Source organism: Zootoca vivipara, chromosome 3, assembly GCF_963506605.1.
Source record: "Zootoca vivipara chromosome 3, rZooViv1.1, whole genome shotgun sequence".
Taxonomy (NCBI): Eukaryota; Metazoa; Chordata; class Lepidosauria; order Squamata; family Lacertidae; genus Zootoca; species Zootoca vivipara.
The window spans coordinates 40,375,565-40,399,412 of record NC_083278.1 but is presented as its reverse complement, the minus strand read 5'-3'; the positions used below and the strand labels follow the sequence as shown (position 1 = coordinate 40,399,412).

At 40.0% G+C, this 23,848-nt stretch overlaps 1 protein-coding gene across 3 annotated transcripts in view; it reads right to left on the bottom strand.

The window, feature by feature from the left end:
- Nucleotides 1-23,799, bottom strand: part of ORC3 (origin recognition complex subunit 3) — a 41,216-nt gene extending 17,417 nt beyond the window's left edge. Inside the window, exons 1-15 of one of the 3 annotated variants that reach the window (XM_035109419.2) lie at nucleotides 23,605-23,799; nucleotides 22,207-22,258; nucleotides 20,135-20,232; nucleotides 18,867-19,011; nucleotides 15,742-15,846; nucleotides 14,672-14,823; nucleotides 13,922-14,058; nucleotides 12,191-12,350; nucleotides 11,880-11,993; nucleotides 10,834-10,967; nucleotides 9,734-9,797; nucleotides 6,339-6,455; nucleotides 4,484-4,563; nucleotides 3,044-3,177; nucleotides 287-369 (exon numbers count right to left, since the gene is read on the bottom strand). In XM_035109419.2, the coding sequence (XP_034965310.1) occupies nucleotides 287-369; nucleotides 3,044-3,177; nucleotides 4,484-4,563; nucleotides 6,339-6,455; nucleotides 9,734-9,797; nucleotides 10,834-10,967; nucleotides 11,880-11,993; nucleotides 12,191-12,350; nucleotides 13,922-14,058; nucleotides 14,672-14,823; nucleotides 15,742-15,846; nucleotides 18,867-19,011; nucleotides 20,135-20,232; nucleotides 22,207-22,258; nucleotides 23,605-23,628 (1,599 nt within the window). In that variant the 5' untranslated portion in view covers nucleotides 23,629-23,799. Of the gene's footprint in view, nucleotides 1-286; nucleotides 370-3,043; nucleotides 3,178-4,483; nucleotides 4,564-6,338; nucleotides 6,456-9,733; nucleotides 9,798-10,833; nucleotides 10,968-11,879; nucleotides 11,994-12,190; nucleotides 12,351-13,921; nucleotides 14,059-14,671; nucleotides 14,824-15,741; nucleotides 15,847-18,013; nucleotides 18,057-18,866; nucleotides 19,012-20,134; nucleotides 20,233-22,206; nucleotides 22,259-23,604 lie in introns of those variants that run through there. The other 2 variants (XM_035109420.2, XM_035109422.2) reach the window with 2 other exon arrangements.
- Between the last annotated feature and the right edge of the window lie 49 nt (nucleotides 23,800-23,848).

The following is a 23,848-nucleotide window of genomic DNA, read 5'->3' as shown; positions in this document are numbered from 1 at the left end:
ACCCAACTCCTGCTCTCAGCATTAATCAAATCATATTACCATCCACTGGGTGTTCAGAGAATTCAGTATATTTTGACAAGAATGGGCATGGTAAAGAACAGACCAAGAAGGAAAACACTGGGTTGGGGAGGACCCTGTCCCTTCCCTACATTGCACTGTGTAAGAATTTCAGGATCACACTGTGTTGAAGCTGAAACTGCTCTCTTTAGCTGGTTTGAATTCCAAAGGTGCTTAAAATACGCCCATCTGTCCAGCTAATAATATTTTCATTCCTAGGTAGCCTGACCTTTTGCAGGTGATAAAGATCTGTCTTCTTCTGAAGTTCTTGTAGTGAGGAGATGGGCTCCGCTTGACCACCATTGGCTTCTGCTATCAGAATAAGAACAGAGGTCAGAGTCAGAAAACTGTGTGGGTTATGTGAGATGCTACTGCCTGTCCATGGAGGGAAGAGAAAGGTGCAAACAGTTAAGTGGAAAACAGATGACAATACGTTTTTGAGAAACTTGCAATCCCCCTCTCTCCCTGCCCCCATCAATTTCCTGCATTCAAACAGGACAGCTTAAGAACTTCCTATTCAAAGAAGAATAAGAGATAAGATGCATCAAGAAGACTGAAATCCCTGTGCACCACTTAATCCCATATTAAATCTTATTGGGCACATTCTCGGAAACTAAACTGCTCTGTTCCATTGCCTTCCCGAGCTTTTGTTTATTGTTGAACACACACATATATACTTTTGGGAGCTGTATTCAATTAAGTCATCTGCAGAGTTTGACCCACTGAAATTAATGGCTGCAACTGATTTAGTTACACTAATCTCAGTGGGTCTACTCTTAGTATAACTTCGCTGGATACAACCCTATGTAAAATATTTAGACAGAAAAGAGGCTTATTTTTCTACTGCCTCAAGCACCAAAGATTTACGGAATTAAAAGTACACAAAAATAAAGCACAGAGCTCAACTACAGCTTTCTGATTCATATTTGGATGATTTCCACCTATTCCTATTGACGGCACGCATAAGATGGTTCTCCTCAAAATCTTCACATATTTCTATATTTGCAATTCTATTCTCACATCTCTTGAACCCTTGATTATGGGGTTTCAGCATTAAGCTCTTTAACAGATTTAAACCTCATGTTTGCCAATTGCCTAATACATGTAGTCTTCACACAAAACTTCTATTTCTTACAAATTAAAATAATCCTCGCCTCTGATTTATGTATTTCCCTTTGATGAGCTTACAGGTGGAAAAGAGCCACTGGTCGATTTGCGTACACACACACACACACACACACACACACACACACACACACACTGTTTTCTGGACTTCAAGTTGGCAAGGTGAAAAAGGATGGGTGAATTTGCAGGCAAAGGAAGGGTTACTACACCTTTTCAACTGCTGACTCTCTCCCCCAAGTTAGCACAATGAGGAAAACATGAGTTTGGGAGCCTCATGCTTGCCTTTTAATTAGTGCCTTGCACAATTCCCCTACGTTTCTCTCAAAGTCAAAAAGAAATGTTCTCATTCCCTTTCTAATCTAGCATTTATATTTCTGTCTTGTACGTAGTTTGCGGTTTTATAAGCAACGTGTGTTGAACTGATCAGCATCAGAAAGAAATTTATTCACAATGAAGCCAAAGGTAATTGTACTTCTTCCAAATGCAGTGTATTAAATATCTGGGTTTTTTTTCAGAACATCGAAAACAGCAAATAATGCTTCCAAGGATAATACATTTTAATAACATCTGCAGACTGCTAATTTTAAGCAGTCTTGCTAGCCCCTATTTGTATCTTGCCTTTCCTCTGAGGAACTCAGTGGCATACATAGTTCTCCCTCAAGTCCGTGAGGTAGCTTAGGCAGAGAAATAGTGACTAGGCCAAGGTCTCTGTGAGCTTCACGGCTGGGTGAAAATTTGAACCCAGGTCTCCCAAGTCCTAATCTGACACTAACCACTTTACCACACAACTCTCATTTAAAGAAGAGCTATAAACACTTTGGGGATACTGAGGTGAACAACCGATTCAGTCAGCAGCTGAATTGTGGTGTGCTGACTCCAACTAAGTCATATTCAAAGGAGGCCCACTGAAAACCATGAACAGAAGTAACCCACCTCTGTAGATTTCAAGGTGTCCTCTTTAAGTATTAAGAGCAGGTTGGCTACAACCTACACTGGACAGTTAGAGTAAATATTACTGAAGTTAAAGTTCTCTTTATTCAAGTTGCATATTTAAGAAATGTATAAAATCTTTTACTAAGGAAAGGGCCAGGAATCCAAAGATAGGCCTGTATTTGGCCATTTTTGTTACTCTGGTTAACAATGTGGATAGGCAGACAAGCAAAACCTTTGTAAATGGGCATAGGTCAAAAACCACATGAATGAAACCACTGCTTTGTAAACACAGGATTCACTTCTTATTCAGCAACAGTTACGAAGTAGGTGGCCAAATGCAGGGGCAGTGCAAGGCCTGAAAACTAACATTTCTCCTATTTAGTTTAAGCTGTGTACGGTAAGGGCGGATCTAATTGGAGTAATGCTCAGCAAATGGCAGTGTGCCTTATCTTAAGAAGCAGTGCTGTCTGTGGTATTATCATAGGCTGTCTGTCTAGGAATAGTGTAGTACAGTAAAATAAATTAGGCTACCCCTATGAAGAAAAAGGACAATGACAATGACCTGTTGATGCATGTCTACATGTTAGCTGCACACAAAAAACCACCCACAGCCACTTTCTTATTTGCATTACTACTTCAGGAATTTACGTTACTGCTTCAGGAATTCATTTTCTAAAATTAAAGAGGCCTGCTGCTGACTTATTTCAGAAAAGTTGGGAAGCCTACAGACTTCATTACTACCTACTTTCCTCGTCTGCTGTAACTGTGACAAGCATTTCAATAATTCTTTTGTCTGCCAACAGTTTCTTCTTATAACAGTGCCCAGTATACCGAAGCTATTTTCCAAGCTGATAGTGCTTTTCAGTGAGAATGGTGACTGATGCTGTGAATGGACTTTAAATTTCTAACATAAACTGGAACAAAATACCTTCAAGATTCCTAAATTGGTCCAGGTACTGCTCCAGTTTCCCTGAAGGGATTTTAAGTTGTTCTGAAGAAGAGGAAGTAATAATCTCCACACATTTTTCAAGAATCACCACCAACTCATCCTTGGCCATCATCCTGAAAAAACAGCCCAACAATGTTAGTAACTTATTACAGACACAGTAAACTGCTTGAAGCATTTAGCAGAATGCCTGGCCTTTTGTCTAGCATTTTTGCAAAAGCATGGAAAACTCATAATGGGTTTCAAGCTACCAGTTTTATTGCTTAAGACTGTGGACTATTAAGAAACAAAGTTAAAACCATTTAAGTATCTGGGTTGTATTCAATGCTGCTCCATTCGCACGAGAGACTTCTGCTTGTGCAACAGAATTCCTTCTTCCTCTCCTGTGGAGCCTCCACACACCATCAAGATCTGTTCCACAGGGTGCAAATTTCAGGGGTCCACAGGGAGAGAAGAGAAAAGAAACATCCTGTTGTGAGAGTGGAATGTCATTTGTTGAGCACTGGCTATAACCCTGTATCTACAGAACCCACTATTCCCTACTTGGCTAGTTACAAAACTGTGCACTATATATGATGCAACTCTAAGAGCTCACAGATACTCTTAACTTAGCCATTACTTAGTTCCTAGTGATTTCAAAGGTAACTACATTCAATTAACTTAATCTGGATTCCACTCTTTATTATCTACAAATCTCAAATAGTTTTATTCTGAATCTTCTCCATTAGTAAAAATCCTTTCATTCAAACTCAAGATATTTCAACACAGCGCATTCAAGGCTACTGCAAGTTCATTGCAAAGATGGGAAATTACACAGAAATGTCACTGGGGCTAGCTAGGTGCAATGCAAGCGCTGATGGGTGGGCTCTCAGCACGAACTTCTAAATCAAAACCATACTCTCAAAATCCTGACATCTATAGGTGAAAGGATGTATATACATAAGCACACACCGACGAGAGCCAGAGTGATGTAGTGAGAATAGAGTGTCAGGCTTGAAACAGGAAGTTCTAGGTTCAAAATCTCAATCTCTTAATCCAATGACTCATTTTTACTTGCTTCACTGGCTTGTTCACATAATAAAATGGGGGAGGGAGCCATATCTGTTGTCCCAAAATCCTTGGAGAAAACAGGTGGGGATGAAATGTAACAGGACACAGTGAACAGATCTAAGAGCTGAATGGTTTTCCTCACAGCATTACTAAGCATGAACGAAAAATTAGAGTTTGGCTCTGTATCCCTGCTGGCAACCCCACTATAAAGGATAGAAATGTAAATTAAAAACATCCACTTTATCGAAGAGAAACAATGCGGTCAGTTACAAAAAAGCTTCCTGTTTGGCAACATTCTTAAGTTCTTCTTGAATAGCAGATGGAGGCATTTAAAATATCTAAAACACAAGAAGAAAATGGAAAGAAGGCTACCTCACCAGCTGAATAGCTGACTCATATTCTTCTGTTTCCCACACTTTCTTTTCCAAACATGTGCAATATAACTCTCTGATCTGTTAAATAGAAGAGAATGTTTTACAATCACGGAATAGATTAAATTTAGCATTTTTTTTAAAAAAAATCTAAAACACAAGGGCTATGTTATTGCCATTTTCATGAAAAGCTGGAAGTCCTCAGGACTCAAGTGACCTCAAATGTGGATGACTCAACACCATTCAGATCTTTAAAATGGGGTAGGGGGAGTGCTTGTAGCCCAAGACCCAGATTACAAAGAAAACCAATTCAGTTGAAAATGATGGTTAGGAAAAGCAAAAATGATGAATATCATACCCTCAAAAACCCTGGGAGTGCAAATCAGGACACAACCTCCCTTCTGCCGCACCATTCTGCTGGCCTCCCCTCCCCCCGCTGCCCCCACACCATTCCACCCCCATCTGCCTGTGTGCACCACTGCTGCTTCCCCCTCCGCACCATCCCACTGCCCTTACACACTGCCGCCTCTGCCTCCCGCCTGCATCTTGCCACCAGCAGCCCTTTACCCACCATTGCCCACTGCCATAAACTCACAAACTTCCGGAAGCAGTACTGGAGGAATATGAGAGTGTGGCACCAACAAACTTGCATCTTTTGGTTCCACACTCTTTTGGTTCCCGGGTGAGTGTGGCACTAGCTTCCAGAAGTACATTGGTGGCTGTGGCAGCAATGGTGGTGAGAACCAAAATGGGACATCGGGATTGGCATCAGAAGTCAAGTGGCTTCTGTAAATCTAGAGTGTCCTGTCCCAAACAGGACAGTTGCGTGATATGGGATACACATAAATCTACACTACTGACTTAAGCTACTATAACTGTCCCTTGGGAAATGTATCTTTTATTATTTCCTAGCCCTTTAACTAGAGTGCAGTTTCAAGTACTGTACTGACTTCCAGAAGGATGCCAAAGCAATTAAAAGGTAAAGGGACCCCTCACCATTAGGTCCAGTTGCGGACGACTCTGGGGTTGCAGCGCTCATCTCGCTTTATTGGCCAAGGGAGCCGGTGTACAGCTTCCGGGTCATGTGGCCAGCATGACTAAGCCGCTTCTGGTGAACCAGAGCAGTGCACGAAAATGCCCTTTACCTTCCTGTCTGAAGGTATTTATCTACTTGCACTTTCACGTGCTTTCAAACTATTGGGTTGGCAGGAGCTGGGACCGAGCAACGGGAGCTCACCCCATCACGGGGATTCAAACCGCCGACCTTCTGATCGACAAGCCCAAGAGGATCAGTGGTTTAACCCACAGCGCCACCCACGTCTGTGCCAAAGCAATTAGATGGCTCCAAATCTTTGATCCTCCAAGGTTATGCAGAACAGAGCTCCATGAACTGAACGCTTTCCTGCATGGGTGATGATTTTTGCTATATCTCCTCCCTCTGAAAATCTGCTTCAGACACTTGGGAGATCATATTGAACAGTTTAGGAGGTAGCTCTGGGGGACAGGAGGTAGGAAAAAGATAAGCAGAAGTCACCTCTTCCTTCCACCACGTCAGCATTTGGTTCACAGAGGACTCTCTGCAGGTCCATCTGGAGCCTTTCCATTTGTGGCCAGCAGGTTAAGATGCAACCCAATGTAACTAGGCCTAAAAACCTAAGCGTTTGCTTTAGAGTCGAGGACACTACTGAGATGGGTGTACATTCACATATATTGGGTGATACTAACAGTAAAATGTAAGACAAATAAACTCAGTAGTGCTTGGGCTCTATTGCAGAGATAGTGAAGTAACAGGACTGCAAAATGAATTCAAACTCCTCAAGATGTGAAAACATGAAGCAGAAGAGATTTGTACATACTTGTTTGCCTAACGGATACTTGGGAAGAGAAGATGTGAAAGCATGAAGACAACACAGAATTGGAAAATAATTTTCGTGGTAAGTATGTAGGTCTTGCAGCAATTCTTGTGTTGTTTCCTAAATTGATAAAGAAAAATGTCTGATTAGCCTACTACTTGCCACAGCAAGCAACTGGGAGCCTATAGTCCAACTGCACAAGTTACAGCACAAATTGATACATGTCTACTCAAAGTTCAATGAAATTTACTCCTAGGTAAGTGTGTATAGGGTTAGTCTTAGGACTCATGCTGGAATGCCAATAATCAGTTTTTTTAAATTAAACGTTGCTTGTCCTCAAGAAAATAATCTTGAAAATGTCCACTCTACCCTATTGCTGATTGGATCAAAGTAAGATAAAGTTTTGTTCCCTAAGGTTGAAAAGAAAAGACCATCATCTACATTTAAACACAGACTCAGCCTAGCATTTTCAATCTGCATTTTCAAAAAAATAATCAAGCATTTTCAAAAACACACACATACACACACCCAAAAAACCCACCTTACAAACTGTTTTTACTTCTGATGTGTGCCCTTTTATTCTGATAATGGTTTATAAAAATGAACTTGTTGCACAGAAAGGGTTTGGGGAGAAAGCTGGCTGAAACATCTTTCATATGGACCACCATCACAAATATTTTGCCAAATATCATTACCAAATTAATTCAAAATAATGATTCTATAGTGACAAATCAGGAGAAGGCTGCTTTAATACCTGTGAAGAAGAGGCACACAACGTAGAAAGAACTGCTATTATATTCCTCAAACGGAGTACAATGAACTCTATTCATATGTGCTAGCTAGCTAGCTTATAATGAACAAATAATAGTAACCATCTATAACAGAAGTAAAGCAGGCAGGAGAAAGACTGGCTCTAGGGTGAAAGTGAAAGGTGCTTTCAAGACCAATCCCTGGGCAATCTTTCTTCAAAGAATCTGCCTCCTGATGTAAAGGAGTGCACCCACATTGTGGGTCCCACAATATCCAGGGCAGTGGGTGGCAACTATTAGAGAGAAAGCAATGGCATTTTCTATTCTCCCCATTTTACTATCATTATTTTACACCAATTTGGTATACAGGTGAATAACAGGCTCTCTTCCCTTAAAAGAAATCCACTACTGTGGGTAAGGCAGAAAATAAAAAGTCTTAAATAAAGCAATTACTTCCTAAACAGTGAATCTTCAAAATTATGAGAGGATGGTTTGGATCAAGACTTAACCATACCTAGGAGCAGATGCATTGAAATCAATGTGTCTTAAATTAGTTGTGACTAAAGATCTCCTGTAGGAAGTTCATTTGTGTCTGAGATCGGCTTACAACTCCAGCAAGCTGTGCCCATGTGTGTCTGAAGGTGAAACTTCTTATCTCTTGGCTAAAATGAACCTCATTGTTCTTTCTATAAAAGCCAACAAATAAAACTATGGGTGTGTGTAGTCCAGGGGTAGGCAACCTAAGGCCTGTGGGCCGGATGCGGCCCAATCGCCTTCTCAATCTGGCCCATGGACGGTCCGGGAATCAGCATGTTTTTACATGAGTAGAATGTGTCCTTTTATTTAAAATGCATCTCTGGTTTATTTGTGGGGCCTGCCTGGTGTTTTTACATGAATAGAATGTCTGCTTTTATTTAAAATGCATCTCTGGGTTATTTGTGGGGCATAGGAATTCGTTCATCCCCCCCCCCAATATAGTCTGGCCCACCACATGGTCTGAGAGATGGTGGACCGGCCCACGGCTGAAAAAGGTTGCTGACCCCTGGTGTAGTCAAACCCTTAATGCCTACCTTCATATAGGGAATAGAAGACTACATAAATCTTTGACAAAGACTGAAAACTTAGTGCCATAACAAAGCCCGGCAAATTTTCTTATAATTTACAGATGGAAGAAGCCAGTATTTTGAGAAGTTAGTCCATTTGTTCTATTCTAGCAGAACTATTTGATCAGAGATTATATCTTCCTATCACACAAATTTTACTTTCAGCCCCTTATATACAGAGGAAATCCATTTGTGTGCCAGTTCTGCTAAATTTATTGGATGCATCTGACAGATAATTTTGTGCTATGGCCTTCTATTTGATGGTATTGGGCTGTTTTTGGCAGGTTTTTCTATTAAGTTCAACCGATGTTATAACTTTGAAATAAAGTCTGACAATTCCCAGAGGAGGAAGATTTAATTTCAGTTTTATGAAAGCCTTATCTAAGTTGGAAAGATGCAGCACTGAATCACTGGTGCTTTCCGTGCCCTTGTTTGCCACTCTCTCTCATTTGATGAATGATTTCTAGCAGATAAAGACGACTTGAGGAGGGTGATCTTCCAAACAGAATCTTTCACTTCCAAGACAACAGAGCAGCATTTTAATGCATATCAGATATAAGTCTTTCTGGACATTCTGCATTATATTGTATAAAAAACTGGACATATCAGAAATGGACCTTTTAGTAAGACAGAGCTTTCTAATCAGTAGTTCATTTATCCCTCAGTTGACTTTTCTAATACTTATGAATTTTCTCAGCAAATATATAAACATCTGAAGCTGTAATTCATTCCACATTCAACAGCAGGCCTCACTAAGCTGTATGGGACTGACTTCTGAATACATAAAAGCAGCATAGTGCTACTGGAAGGATATAATCCTATGCATGCTCAGGTCGAAGAGACAAGCCGTACTTAGTGAATGGGCTGGTTACACATAACACATGAAAATACTGTATGGGTTTGGCTCACATTATCAAATGTGTAATATGAAAGACTTCAATGGAATGTAATTCTGCAACATCAGGCTGCTTTATATCAGGGCTGGGGACCAAATGCAGCCCTCTAGGTTTCTCCACATCCTCACTGGCTCTGCTTTTCATCCTCCTTGAGTGTTTTTGCACAGCTGGAAGGTGTCCTCAAACTCCAATGATGCTTCTTACTTGGCCGGGTGGAGAATAAAAAGGGTGTGTGTGTCCACGCACATGTGTGTAGAAACTTGTCTACTGTACCAAAGTGACATATACATTCATTGCTCTGCCAACTTTTGCCTCTTAACACCATGCATCTCTCCACTGAAACAGGTTCCCCATTCCTGCTTCACACAGAAATGTATGCTATCCAAAAGATTTGTCATACCTTATGTTGATCACCTGTTCATCAAACCCTGAACAATCACCAGATTCTAGGGAAAACCTTGGCATGTGAAGAGGCCCCTCTCCCTAAAAACATACATGTTGTATGCATGGATACTGGAGGAGGGCTTAGATGGAGCAAGCAATACTGGGAGCAGAGCTGCTCCTTGATCCCACTCCTGTTTAGCAGAGTAGGAAAGAATGCTTGAACTCAGGGGTTTAAAAGCGTAAGGGTTTTTCAGTCTACATTTTACCTTTAAACATTCATCATCTGTCAACAGAACTGTCTGCTTGTTTGATACTTGGTTTTCAACAAACCTGAAGAGAAAAGAAAAGTGTGCTTCAAAAAATGAAAAGCCAAACCAAACCATACAATATCATTTCTTTCATTTTTTTAAGGTAGTAACTTCAGGAAGTCACCTCATTACAGTATTTTGGAACCTTAGGAATCTACCAGTTTATACTAAGTGAACTGTTATTATTGTCCCATCTGGAATACGCATGTCTAAAATATAAAATAAAATAATAATGATGATGGAGAAGGATATTACATATTATCTTCCTAAACATAAGAGAAACTAACCATGGCTTGGATCTAGACTTTGCACTTGCTGGCGTAAGGGGTGGAAAAACTACCTTCCGCAAATTCTCCCTTCTCTCTGTGATCTCTTGCACCCTCCAAAAATCTGCTCCACAGTGTTGGGGAATAGTGTTGGAGATGGAGTGGGGGACTGCAGGCAGAGGGGAGACCATCAAAGTTGTAAAGTTAAACTATGGAGTTTGCTCCCACAAGAGGCAGCAATGGCCACCAACTTGGATGGCTTTAAAAAAGGACTAAACAAACTCATGGAGGATGAGGCTCTCAGTGGCTACTAGTCATGATGGCTCTGCTCTGCTTCCATAGTCAGTGGCAGTATGTTTTTGGATACCAGTTGCTGGAAACCAAAGAAGGTCCTATTTGCAGGTTTCCCACAGGCATCTGTTGATAGAGGGAAAGGCACAGGAAGATCAACTTTTTGACTGCCAGAAATCCTGCTAAATGTACTCCATTGCATGCTGCTATCAAGGAAAGTTGATTTTCAGTTTAAAATGGAGCTTGCACATTCAGCACAGCAAGTGGCTGCAGCAAAAATGGCAAAAGTACCCTCTAGCAGTTTGTCTCCCATGCATGCATAGATCCATTGGAATATGGTCATTTTCAAGGCCAGGTTCCAGAGTCCTCTCTGCACAGCACACATGCAGCCTCAAATGAAATTACACACAACTATACGAGCCATATATAACCACATGTGAAAGGCTAAACTTGAAAAGAAATTCAGTTCAAGGCAGGCAGTGGTTTATTTTCGTCTTTTACCTTCTAAAAGATGGCAGTCTTCGAATGTTTTCACACTGACTGTGTGATAACATTTTTGTTCTCTTCCTAGCTTCTTGGATCTCACAGCACAGCACACTGAGTGGGTGGGAATAACAATGCTCCAAAAGAGAGAGCTGCAGACAACAAGGTAATCACAGTGCATATCGATGCTAAGATTTCAAAAGGTTTTGATTTCCAAAATATGAGAAATATTGTTAGCAATTTGAAATATATATCTATTTTGTTAAATAATTAGCATCAAGCTGAAACCATGTGCAATGCATATTTTAAAATATGGCAATAAATCAGGTTGCAGAATCACTAAAAGGAAAACAAACACTTATCCACAGGGACCAATAATCAAGCTCTTAGCTTTTTTCTTTCCTCCCCGCTCTGCAATTGCAACCAACACCACTGCTGCTCAATATTATATACTCTGAACAAACAGCAATTATGCCAGTTGTAGAGTACATTTACAATATGCAACCAGATGGATTAGTTATGAAATCAGCCCATTAATGTATACATAACTGATCTGATAAGATTTATTCACCGGGTCAGCAGTGTTACAGAAAGATATCATGCTGACTCCATGTATTTTCTTGAAGGAATCACTCAATAGATTTTTTTAAAAGTTTACAAATTTTATCTTCCTACCCATTCATTTCCTACTATTTCCTTTTTCTTCTGAGTGAAATCAATCAGCCAAACCACTGTTCTTTCATTTCAATGTTGTAAGACACATGCGTGGTCCCCAGCTAAATCAGCGATTGTAACCCATCAATCGGTTCTAGGTGAAACAGTGCCATTACATAAGTGGGGATTTTGTACACAGAAAGCAGACATCAAAGAGAAGGGTTCTTCTCCTTTCCATGCCAGTTCTGTTTGTGCAGGGAAGTAAGTAGAAGTACTCAATCATATGAAACCCAGTTGCAGTCTGCAGTGTTATAATAATCCAGAAACTGCCTTAATTTTCACAGTGAAGTAGTAAACCTAAGTTTTCTAGAAGTGTAACATCTAAAGCTAATCAACTGTGTTGTTCTTACCTGAAATCCCTTGATGAAGTTCTGAACAGAGAAATCATGGTATAAAAATATATTTAGTAGCACCTGCAGAACTTTCTCACTAAGTTTAAAGGGAAACTGGTTTGTCAGGAGTAGCTGAAGTAAAAAAGAAGTAAATAACATTTATTAAAACCTTGTTCCTTTCAATTTAATACATAATTTGACGGGTTCTCCCAACATATACAAGACACATTTACAAGGGTGTTGCCTTGCATTCAAAAATCTAGTTTTACTTTTACCATATCATTTAATAAAATCTACTTTTTCCTTTCTAGTTAAAAAAAGGCAATTACCTTGTCAATTACTTTAGTCAAATGCTCTTTGCATGAAAGAGACTGGAAGAGCTCTATACATAGCGAAGAGGAAACTGTGTGAGGAAGTAACTTATGGATGATCATTGGAGAGGTGGCAATTCCAAAAATAAGTACCAGTGGAAATTCATGTATACAATGACTATGTCACATAAGAGAAAAAGACAGGAAGGGAAAATTAAGTTTGCATATCATGATCAGAGGGCAATACATTCCACCACCACCCACCCTGGCATTAAACAATACAGTGGTGTCAATACTAATGAGACGAGGAAGCAAAAACGTAATTTTAGAATTCACACCCTCAATTCATGTGGAACGTGGCCTTTAAATCCTTCTGGCAATCCTAGTTTAGGCATGTACAACTTGATACACACCAAAGAGAATAGAGCTAACCAGCTGCATATTGTGGCCTGTCAGGGGGCTGACAGTTCCCAGGAAGACATCATAAAGAGGAGCTTTGTCAAGTCCTGTGTTGGCTACTGTAACACGGCTATTACACTGTGCTCAGTTTAATAGTACACGTTGTGCTGTGCCAATTATCACAGAATCATGGGGTTTTGTTTGGAGGCCACTTAGTCCAACTCCCTGCTCAGTGCAGTATCTGTAGTTCAAGACCGCAGGCAGGATGGAGAACCTGCGGCCTTGAACTACATCATCTATGAGGATTGATCACGCTGGCTAGGGCTGATGGGAGTAGAGAGTCCAGCAACATCTGGACAGCCAGAGCTGCAGCTGAATTATATATTTGAAAGTAGATTAAAATCAAATAAATCTGAAGCTTTCCTTTTCACCATATCTCAAGTTCAAATTATAACTGAAAGTGATATATAGAACAAAGGAAACCTACAAGTTTGGGTGCAGCAAAAATTAAGTACTACACAGCAAGAAAGGCTGCATTCTTTGTAAACTATGCAAAGACAACTTCCACGTTTGCTTATTTGCATGATTTATTCTACCTCTGCTGGTGTGAAGACAGATAAAGTGTGGTGCAGGGCACAAACACAGTCCTTGCTCCTGAAGATGCTGCTCAGAGACCTCCTGGCTTTGAGATTCCATCCACTAATGCACACATACTTTCAAGCCTACCTTCACAGAATTAGGAGGTTGACTTTTGTGCCTAATCGCTATTTTATATTTAAAACACCAAGTGCCACTGGCTTTGTTAGTCAATAAAAGAAAAAAGAAAATTTAAAACTATGCTGAGGTTCTTATTTGATTTCTAGACCACTTTTCAGCTAGCTCCACCACTTTACATCAAGCCAGTGTTTGTTCAGAAATCCCAGAGATTTTTCCTATTTTGTTCTCTAAGTATTTTTTGGCTATTATTCTATGCACACTTCCTGGGATTCTTTTTTAAAATCTAAATCCACCATGCAATTTCATTTGTGACTACTCAGACAAAAGTCCCATTGAGTTAAATGAGATATACTACTCACAGGTAAGCATGCACTGCATTGCAACCTTATTGGCTTACTTTTGGGGGGCGGGAAATGCATAGGAGTGGGCTACAAGTCTGCTTCCACATTTGAATTGTACACATCACTGTGCCCCTATAATTTAACCTTCAAATGACACAACAGAGAAACCCAAACCTGCATTTGTACTTACTATGCAACAGAAAAAAATAATAATGCAGGCATGAATCAAGATTATCAGTTAATTTCATGAATTAGAACAGACCCCGCCCCCTTGTGTAATCTATCATATTACCTGCTAATAAATATGAAATCTTGCAGAACTTTGGTTGTGAAACTTTCCAAGTCTTTGAAAATTACTACAACTGGAGGAGATTCCAGATGTCTGGAAGAGAACATCCTTTTTCTGCATGGAGATTCGGTATCGGTTTCCTTCAAGTCATAGTGCATGTTGGGGGGAAGTATGAAAAGAAAATTAAATCTCTCGTCGAACGTAACGCCCCAGGGGCATGGTTTGAAGGCAACATGATGCAGCAACCTTGCTGAAGCTAAATAGGCTTAAAATCAGTGCCTGGGTAGGAGATTTTGTTGAGTTCATGGTGGATAAGAGAAGGAATATACATGTAATTAACATATATATACAAAGTGGAGGGATGGGGGACAAACAAAAACCCTCTCTTGTGTTATCTTAACTTTTATTAAGACTGACAGTGTAAATTGTTACCTTAGCAAGACCAAGCCACCATCTGTGCTATCGATTTAAAGCATCATCATACAACTTTGAACAATCATAGCTTCCTCCAAAGAATCCTGGGAAACGTGCTGTGAGTTGTTAGGAAACCCCTATTCCTCACACAGCTACAATTCCCAGAATTCCCTAGGAAGAGGAATTATCCATTAAACTACTTTACATCTATCCCAACACATGTAATCTATACCTCACCAATAAAGCTTTTTGACTAGATGGGGCAAATCAGAGAAAATTCTGCCAGGAACTAAGTCTGGAAAACAGTGACACTTTACAATAGGGAATTCTGAAGCTTACCTTGGTTATGTTCCTATACCAATCAATAAGAGACGCCACCGAGCAGCGTATCCTATTTGAGGAAAGCTTGGAATGTTCTTCTTCGGATGAGTCTACATCTACATGACAGCCCATCAGCTGAATCATCAGCTTTTGTAGAAGCTGTTTTATGCCTTGACAATACAAATATACATACAGAAATATTTAAAATAATAATGAAAATACTAGATTTTTCAGCAATCTTGTTAAAAAATATAAATAACTGTATTTTTCAAGGAATTATGTGACTAAGACTTGTTCACTTCACTAATTTTCATTCAAGAACTAAACCAACCAACCAAATCCTGTATCAAATTTACATTAAAGGTAAACCAAGTTCTTCAGCCAAGATTCTTAAAATATAGAAAATTGAATAAAGTGTGCTTATTTTGCACAGTTTCAAACAGCACCACTCAGTGTAGAATTCATACTTTGCACATAAAAAATTCCTGATTAAGTTTGTGACACCTCCAGTTAGAGGTCTCAGGCTGGCAAAAGGAGAAGCACTGAATATGCACTGACTACTTGCATCTCTATAAAAGCCAACAGTGCAGGAGCTAAGGCGAACTTCAGTTTTTTGTTTGGAATGTTACCAAAGCTGTAATATGTTTATATACAACACATAATACATACAAAAGTCATTTGACTCTCTTATGTGTAAGTACTTGAAATAACTCTTCTTCTCCATGCTTACCCCCTTGCAAAAAAAACCCTTTGTCCTTTTTACTCAAGCTACCCCCACAGCTTCTTGTGTTCTGTATTATTTTAACAGCACCTTTACCAATTTGTCTGAACAGAAAGAACTAGGAGTCAGATTGCTTGATGTTTTCTTATGCTTTACATATTCTGTAAGCTGCCCAGAGTGGCTGGGAAACCCAGCCAGATGGGCAGGGTATAATAATAATAATAATAATAATAATAATAATAAATAAGCACTTCGATGAAAGCAAACATTGACTGCCAGGGCTAATGATGGAAAGGCCTAAATATACTGTATTTCTAGGGATACTTCCCATATTCTGCATGCTACTTAAGTAAAAAGCCTATTTTACCTGGGCATTCTTTGGACCTCAGGGACACTACAAAAGGAGTAACATCATCATGAAGAACTTCTGAGAGGCTTTTAAATGTCAAATCATGGTCCATAACATTGACACCTAGGAGTAAGACAAGTCAGAATTGTGCTGTTTGCATTTAAACATGACAGAATTTACTTTTCTATCTTGCTTACCATATAATCATTTTACACTTGTAGAAGTAAAACAGTACTGAAGTAAGAATGACTATCTTGAACTATATCTACATTGTAGTAGTTAAATATATATTTTAATATATACAGCAAGTCTCAACTAGAACTTGCAGCCTGAATTAGAAAAAAGTGATTAACAGAAACATTTTTAACTTAAAGGAAGGCTCCATATATAACCTCAGGAACAGTCACTTTATCTGCCTTGCATATCTTAACTTATTTTAAAGGTCAATATATTCCCCTCTTCTCTAGTGAAAGAAAGGAAAGGAAAATTTACAAGCACATAAGAAGTAGGAGGAAGGGTAAGCAAACTGTGGGCTGACTGATCAATAAAGCAATCAACTTTTGTCAGAAGATGCAATCTTAACTGCTCAGTGCCTATTTCCCTTCCGTAACTTCTGAAGAAATTAATCGTGGCCAAGTAATAAGCAAAGTCACCATTTATAATATGTGAAGGACAGAAGTCAGGGTTTTTTTTAAAAGAGCCCTTTAAATAGCATTTCACTACTTTTAATTAAACTAGGATATACTTTCTCTGTAGCAAGGAATTGGCTGTAGACATTTAAGCCACTAACTGTTACCATGAAACAGGAGATGTCCAAATTGATCAGACACAACAATATAATGCTTAACCTCAAAGAATATCTGGAACAATAGGCCTGCTAGCTTAAAATCTATATCCAGGATGTTATTTGGGGTGGGTGGGTGGAAAATATAAGGAAACCCATTTGTAAAAAATATAAAGATCTCATTTTTAAGCAAGAACACTACCAGTAACCAATTTGCAATTGTTATTTTTTTTTGTATTTAATTTCAACACAGACTTAAATTGCTGCAGTTCCAGCATTCTCATTTGCCCTTTTTCATGTCCTGCTCTCAAGGAGAAAACAGATGCTGACAGACTGAATGAGACAATAGGAGGGGGGAGGGTGCATTAGAATCTACAACCATTTGTGGTGTTGGAAGTAGATTGCTCAGACAGAGGGGGAGCGTCTGTACTTGTTATGCCTCATTATGAGGCTGACATGAGAACTGGCTCTTAGACAAAGGAACTGAGGACATACTGTTAAATCTACACATAAATGCAAAAATGCAAAGAGGTAGAAATCCAAAAGGACATCCTCCCCTCACACTGGCCGCGATCCAAAGGTCATGCAACTAGTAATGCATGCCCAAGGGAGGTTTGGGCCTTTGTTTTACCTCTCCATATTAAAACTGAGACAGTATTAAAACAATATAACAGGGATCTGCAGCTTGAGTGAAGAAGCAACAAAACAACTAAAGGCATAGAAAAGCAAAGGCAAAAGAAATAATTTACACCCTAGAAGGAATGTGTAGGCACAAAACTGAAATAACTAGGCTCTGGCAATGAAGGTGGCACATATCCAATAATTTGCCAACACATTAAATGTAATGAATCAGCAAAGGAAAGATGACTCCTATCCTTCCCTCTTTCCCAGCTCAGAAGCTTGGGAGGAGAGCAAGGCCTCACAGTTGCCCTGAGCTTCAATCACAGGGTGGCATCCAATGAGTCCTTGCCCCTCCACCAGCTGGTTGTGGCAAACACAAATCTTTGCTAGCTACAAATGTGAGACAAAATGTTTAAACTATTTTACTCGGACAATGAACTCTGGTCTGGGATGACACCAAAGTTAATTTAATAGCAGTTTCATCAGTTTGAATACATAATCTGGTCTGTATATTCTATACCTTCCCCACCATCTTTAAGAAAATATATTTTCCTCACTCGTGCTTTTAGAAAATTGCTAGGACATCTCTACTGAGAAATATCTAAGGATTATTGGAAGTAAATCTAGGAACGCAACACTATGGAAAAAGTGATCCTCTCAGATATAAGCAGTATCTCTTACCATAGGAAGGGAGTTGTGTAATCCTAACCAAGTCTACTCAGAAGTAAGTCCCACTGAATTTAATTGGCTTACTCCCATGTTAGCATTGCAGCCTAAACGAGTACTGGATGGAGCTCAGCTGAGGAGAAAAGCTCTTTGTGGTTTGTCTCTCTGCAATGTGCATCTGCCTGTGTGCCCTTTTGCTGTTAAAAGTGAACAACTCACCACCTTATGTAACCGGGGCAGATCCCGTCTCCGACATACTGATCTAAAAAAAGGAAGCTCTGTATGAAATTACTGAAAGAGCAAATACCCCTCAATTGCTTGGTACAGGCCTTAAGATCAACAAATGGAACTCATTAGTCTTGTTACGGCTGATGATTAATGCCTTATGGTAACACAGACATGAGTTTTCACTGGCAACACCAGTGTTATCACTCCCTGCTGAAACCCAAGGACCCATCTGTACTGGCAGCTGACCAGCTGTAGAAGAATCTCGCACCTGTTTATACAGATATTCCTTTCATCTTTTGACCCAGGCCTTCTGGGTTGATTGGTGTGGGTTGTATCTAACACAGCAAATGGACACATTAGTGCAATGGGATTTCCCCTTCCTCTCCTCCCCCTATATGCCTGCCAAATCTGCTCCACAGTCCCCTAACTCTCTACAGCAGATGGGGCCTGGGAGGGGTCTGGAGGTGGCAGGAGAGGAAGTGGAAGTTCCACTGCACATGCAGAAGTATGTTGCATGCATGGACCTGTGATGTTGGATACAACATTGCATTTTAATAGAACTGCATCATTGCCTATGTTAATTGTAACAGTTTATATTTTAAGGTTTGTGTAATTGGCTTTTCTTACAGTACTTTGCAAACTGCTGAAAAGCCTGTGTTAGCATTAGCCGTTGTCTGGCAAATATGTTGCCAACATGTCTAATCTGGCCATTAACAATCCTTAATGTTATGAGCCTTGCCTATATTAAGTCTTCTCCCCAATCTCTCTTTTTTCTTAATTTTAGGATTCGTACAAAGTTATGGCAGTTACTATAAATAAATAAAAATGCCAGCTAAAACGTTACCTAGAACAACAGCTGCAGTGGGAATTTCGCTGGACTTCATTTGACAAGCCCATTCTGTTTTCTTCTTTTGGAAGTCTGAATGAGATTGTCTCAAAAATGTTATGAGGTTATCAAACAATTTTTTATTCAAGTCCTCTTGTAGTTGCTGTTAAAAAGGTAACATGCACAGAACTTTGTTAGTTGCCTGAATAAAGATACATATTGTTATTCTGTGTATTTTTAAAGAACAGTCCCCAAAGGTTAATCAAGATACAACAGCACATAATTATTTAGGTTTCCTGGCAATTGTTTATATGCACTGTTTCCGTGGTTTCCATAGCTGTTTCAGTCAACTCATTATTCCAATTTAAATGTTCTATTTGATAAGCAGAGTATGGGGTTCTTAAAGCCATTCAGACAGATATGGGGGATGGGGAATCAGTTGTAGGAAAAATTCAATTCCTTACTTGTCGCTACATAAGACGGATATGACCCTAAAAAGTCAAAGATCCGATCCCTTTAGTGGTTCAAAGACAGAAATTCCAGAGCAGCTTGTATGTTCAAATGTTGCTCAGCAAAAAAGGAACAAATTAAGTAGTAACTGAGACAGTGACATCATTGAATTCATGCTGAGGCCATGCCACAAGATGTACAGTACAAGCAGAATCCAACTTGTTTCTGTCAGCCATAAGCAGGTGCACCAACTCTAGGGGGCCAAGGTGTCTTCGACCTCCTCAATATTTGTTGGAAGGGGGGCTGTTCAAGCCGAAATACGTTTAGGTCAACTGCTACATATTTACAGATAGCAACAGGGCGGAAGACTGAAGTCTTAATAACAGCACTATACATGAACAGCCTAAAAGGTAAAACAAAACTCTCTTTTAATTTACAAAACCTTCTCTACCAGGCTATCCATTGGGAATTTACATGCATATTGATGACCAAGAATGTGGAATTCATTCTTGACGGGGAAAAGCATACGCATGGTTTGCTCTAGGGAGGTTCAATCAGTCTCCTTGTACAAGCTCATTCCTAACAGCTCACACATTGTAGAAAGATATCCACAATATATGTGTACAGATAGTCTGCAAAAAGTGCCTTAAGAGGTTAAGGAGTAGTTTGGGTATAAAATATTGCTCAAAGTCTCACTGTTTCACCCATCATACAGCCTAAATAAAAGACAAGACTGCATGCCACATTATTTCCTCGCTGCAAGCTTCCTTCCCCTATCCAAGACACAACTGACTTAAGTAAATCTCATGGTTGATGTTAAAAGCAGCAACACTCACCTCTGTTTCACATTTAATCTGTTTCCATAACAACTGACAAGTATCAAATCGTAGCTCACTATCCTCTGAGTCAGTATTGCCTTTACTAAAATAGTCAGCTAGAAAAACAAGGGGGAAAACGACACTCAATATTTATAAAACAAAATTCCTCTCAAGGAAAAAACTTAAGTGCAGCAGAATACTGAAGATTTCTTTTTCACAGGAGAGGTGTAAATTAACAAGAGTTGCAACTTGTGTCAGGACAAAGCTCAGGAAGAAACCCCCATCAATAGCCATGAAAGATGTAAGATTTATACAGCCTCAGTATGGAATGCTGTATCCATAAATGTCAACCCAAATGAAGTCCTGCTAAGTTCATTTGGATTTATTACTAGCTAAGTAGGTATAAAATTCTAGCCAGAATCCCTAATTACATTTCATCACCATGTTCCTTTAAGTCAGGGATGGGAAATCTTTGGACCTCCAGATGCTGCTGACTACAGCTCCCATAATCTCTCATCCTCATTTTAGTTTTTCTGTGTCACTCCGACTTTCGTGTAGAAGAGAAAGAGGATCCAAGTATTTAGGTTTGCCCATAAAAAATATTGAGCAATGTTGTATCATATTTACTTGAATAAGCCCTCTACAGAGGATAGATTCACACAACAATTTTTCCAAAGACAAGGTGATTCTTGTTAGTTGCCCAATGGTGAAGAGCCAAATTGAGCCCAAGCTTCATGAACTGGTCAATAAGTCTTTGGGGTTGAGATGTCTGTGGTCAGTATAATTGGGTTCTTTGCTGCTGTAGTTTAGTGATCCATTGATAATATATCATTTTAAATGGAATGGCTTTATATTTTTAAATATATTTTAGTTTGATCATTTTTGTTTTATTTTTTGTAAACTTAATGAAAAAGGGTAGCTTAAAATTTGAAGAAAAATAAATTAAAAATATATTCAGTAAACCCTATCCCTCCCTGCAAAATATTTTCAGGGCAAATAGTAAAGAGAACAATATACATGGAAAACATATGCAGAACTGGTTTCCTTGCATATTATTCAATGCATGCTATAGAAAAGCACTCAACTTTGAAATACGTTGCTTTTTATTTCCTGGTATTGTTCCCAATGATGGAGGGCAATTTTTTAAAAAAATCTAATCTAGCAGGATATGGATAAGGTAAAAATAATCAATACAAGAATGGTGATAATCCTTTGGAGTATTTTAGCAACGACTCAATTTTTAAAAGACTTTCCCTTCCTTGTTAAAAATACATACAGTCCAAGTGTAGCTGCACCATAGATTTGAATATTGGCATTATGATATTGGCTATTTTATTTTCAATTCCTTTCCTAATGCCTCCTAGCACAGAATTCACCTTTTCACTGCTGCTGCACATCCATCCTTGTGCGCTTGCCTTTGCTCCTGAGGCGTAGCCACTGTATTATTTCCACTTACAGATGGGGAACTGAGACTCACAGAAAATGACTTGCCTAGGATGAGACCATACGTATGTTGGCTAAAAATCCTTCAACACCCATCCATGAGCCCTTGGCTCATTTTAAGTTTATGATGGGAAGCTGAAGATGAACAATGGACTTGACCATGGTCAGACAAGAAGCAAGGTCAAAGGCTGAGTTGCAGTTGATTGAACTGAACAAGAAAGGAGCAAAATGACATCTAAGAAGCACCCTCATAAACTCAAAAGAACACTTTTTCACTTTTACTTACCTTGAAAACAGATGGACATACTGTCCTACTATCCTTGCCTTTAAAAATACAAAGGACCTTCGTAGCAGTCAATAAATTCACAGCGTAAAGCTAGGAGAGTGGCTGTTTTTCAATATTATACCAGCACTGGAAACAATGAAAATGTCAAGTGGAGAATTTTAAATCTGGAACTTACAGTATGACCTGATCCTTTAACAAAGAATCCCTCAAGACCTTGATTTTATAGATACCAGAGGAAATGTTATATCTACTACAAAAGATGTCCAGAACAGAGGGGGAAATAAAGATGGCATCGTTATATAAATTCCATCTGAATTTACTGTTGGGAAGTGGAGTTTCATAACACATAATTTGTACTAACCTGCTGAAGATGCCTTCGCCTTCTTAGAATCTGGCTTGAACACAAAGCAGCCCTAAAGAGCAACAAGGAAGGAAGGTGGGAACACTAAAACTACTGAATATTTTACCATAATTCTAGATTGGCAGGAAAATATAACGGCTTGGTTTACACGTCATGATAAACTATGGGTTATCAGCACTGGCCAAACTTCCTGGCTATCAGATAAGAGCTCACATTGCTGTGGTCCTCCCCATCCTTTTATCTCAGCATGGCACAGCAGCATAGTCAAGGTCTGATTTAACATGACATCTGAACCTAGGTTCGTGGCTAAGGTTTTTCCTCCTTAACCATAGCCTGTAAGTAACCATAGGACAAACCTAGGGTACAGGTCATGGTTAACAACAACCCCAGCTTCAAACGATAGGTTAATTTTTGCAGTGTACACCAGTTTGTATGTGGAAAATCACATTTACCCTGATCCTTTTCTTTCCTCCCTTTATCCAAGCCAAACTTCTTTGCATCCATATGCAGAGTAAAGTGGTAAGTGCTAACCATTACCAGGGTAAATTTATGAGAACAAAAAGGTGGGGACAATTCAGACAGGAGTCCATGCCAGCACCTGGCTATCAAGTGGTTGGTTTTGCTAGAGCAGGCATAGTCTATTCTGCGAACTGGCTTGCAATCTTTTCTCACCCCCACCATGCAGAGGATCTACTGCTTTTAATTGGCTAATTAAACAATCTAGGGCCTTTTTAAGCTGTTGGGGGTATTATTTTTGCTTGCTACTATGTTATGTATTTTTGTGCTTTTATTGTAAACCACCACGTGACCCTCAGGAGAAGGGCAGGATATAAATTTATAAATAATAATAATAAATACTTGATGTAGGCCAGTCAGACAGTCAACAGGTGGAAATTCCCATCCCTTCACTGCATCTCCAGATGAGAAAATGCTGCACCTTTCAAATATTCCACCTGCTGGGCGTATTAGAGCATGTGCAATGTGTGCGCTTTTTACAACAGCCGTATTTCTGAATAAGGCTCTAACAGTAGTGGGAGAGTAATGTCTGTCCCTCCTCCTGGTTTTCTCCTTCCACATTTTGGTGGTCAAAAGAGACTCAGAGTCTCCTGCGCTTATCTTTCTTCATTACAGCTGAGCGGGAAGGGGGAAGAAGCGTCTCTGACAACCACCCTGGCAGCCGAGCCCCTTCTCAGGCGTTACAGGCGCGACGTATGGACTGGCAAAGCGAGAGGAGACGGCTTCACGGGTCCCCAAAGCGCATGCTTCGAGGAACGGGCGGCGAACCACGCGCGACCGCCGTTGCCATCTCCGCGTGGCAACGCGATAGCCAGGCGCGCGGGGGGGGGGGCTTCTTTGAAGCGGAGGGCGGGGCAGCGCACCCTCCCCCTCCTGACTCACCTTGGAGACTGAGCACGTGCTCATAGCTGCGGCCCCAGTCCGGTCCACGTGCAGCGGCCAAACTCCACGAACGGGACTCGAGGAGGAGCCCACCTCCCTTCCCGGCACTTCCGGGACCTGATTTGTATCCTTCCTTTCGCGACGCTTCCCCCCCTCTCTCTGAGAATGGTACGAGCCGGTCTGGTTTGTGCCCCTCCTAGTCATGTGACTCCCTCACTCCACCATAGCCGGGCCAGAGGGAGGG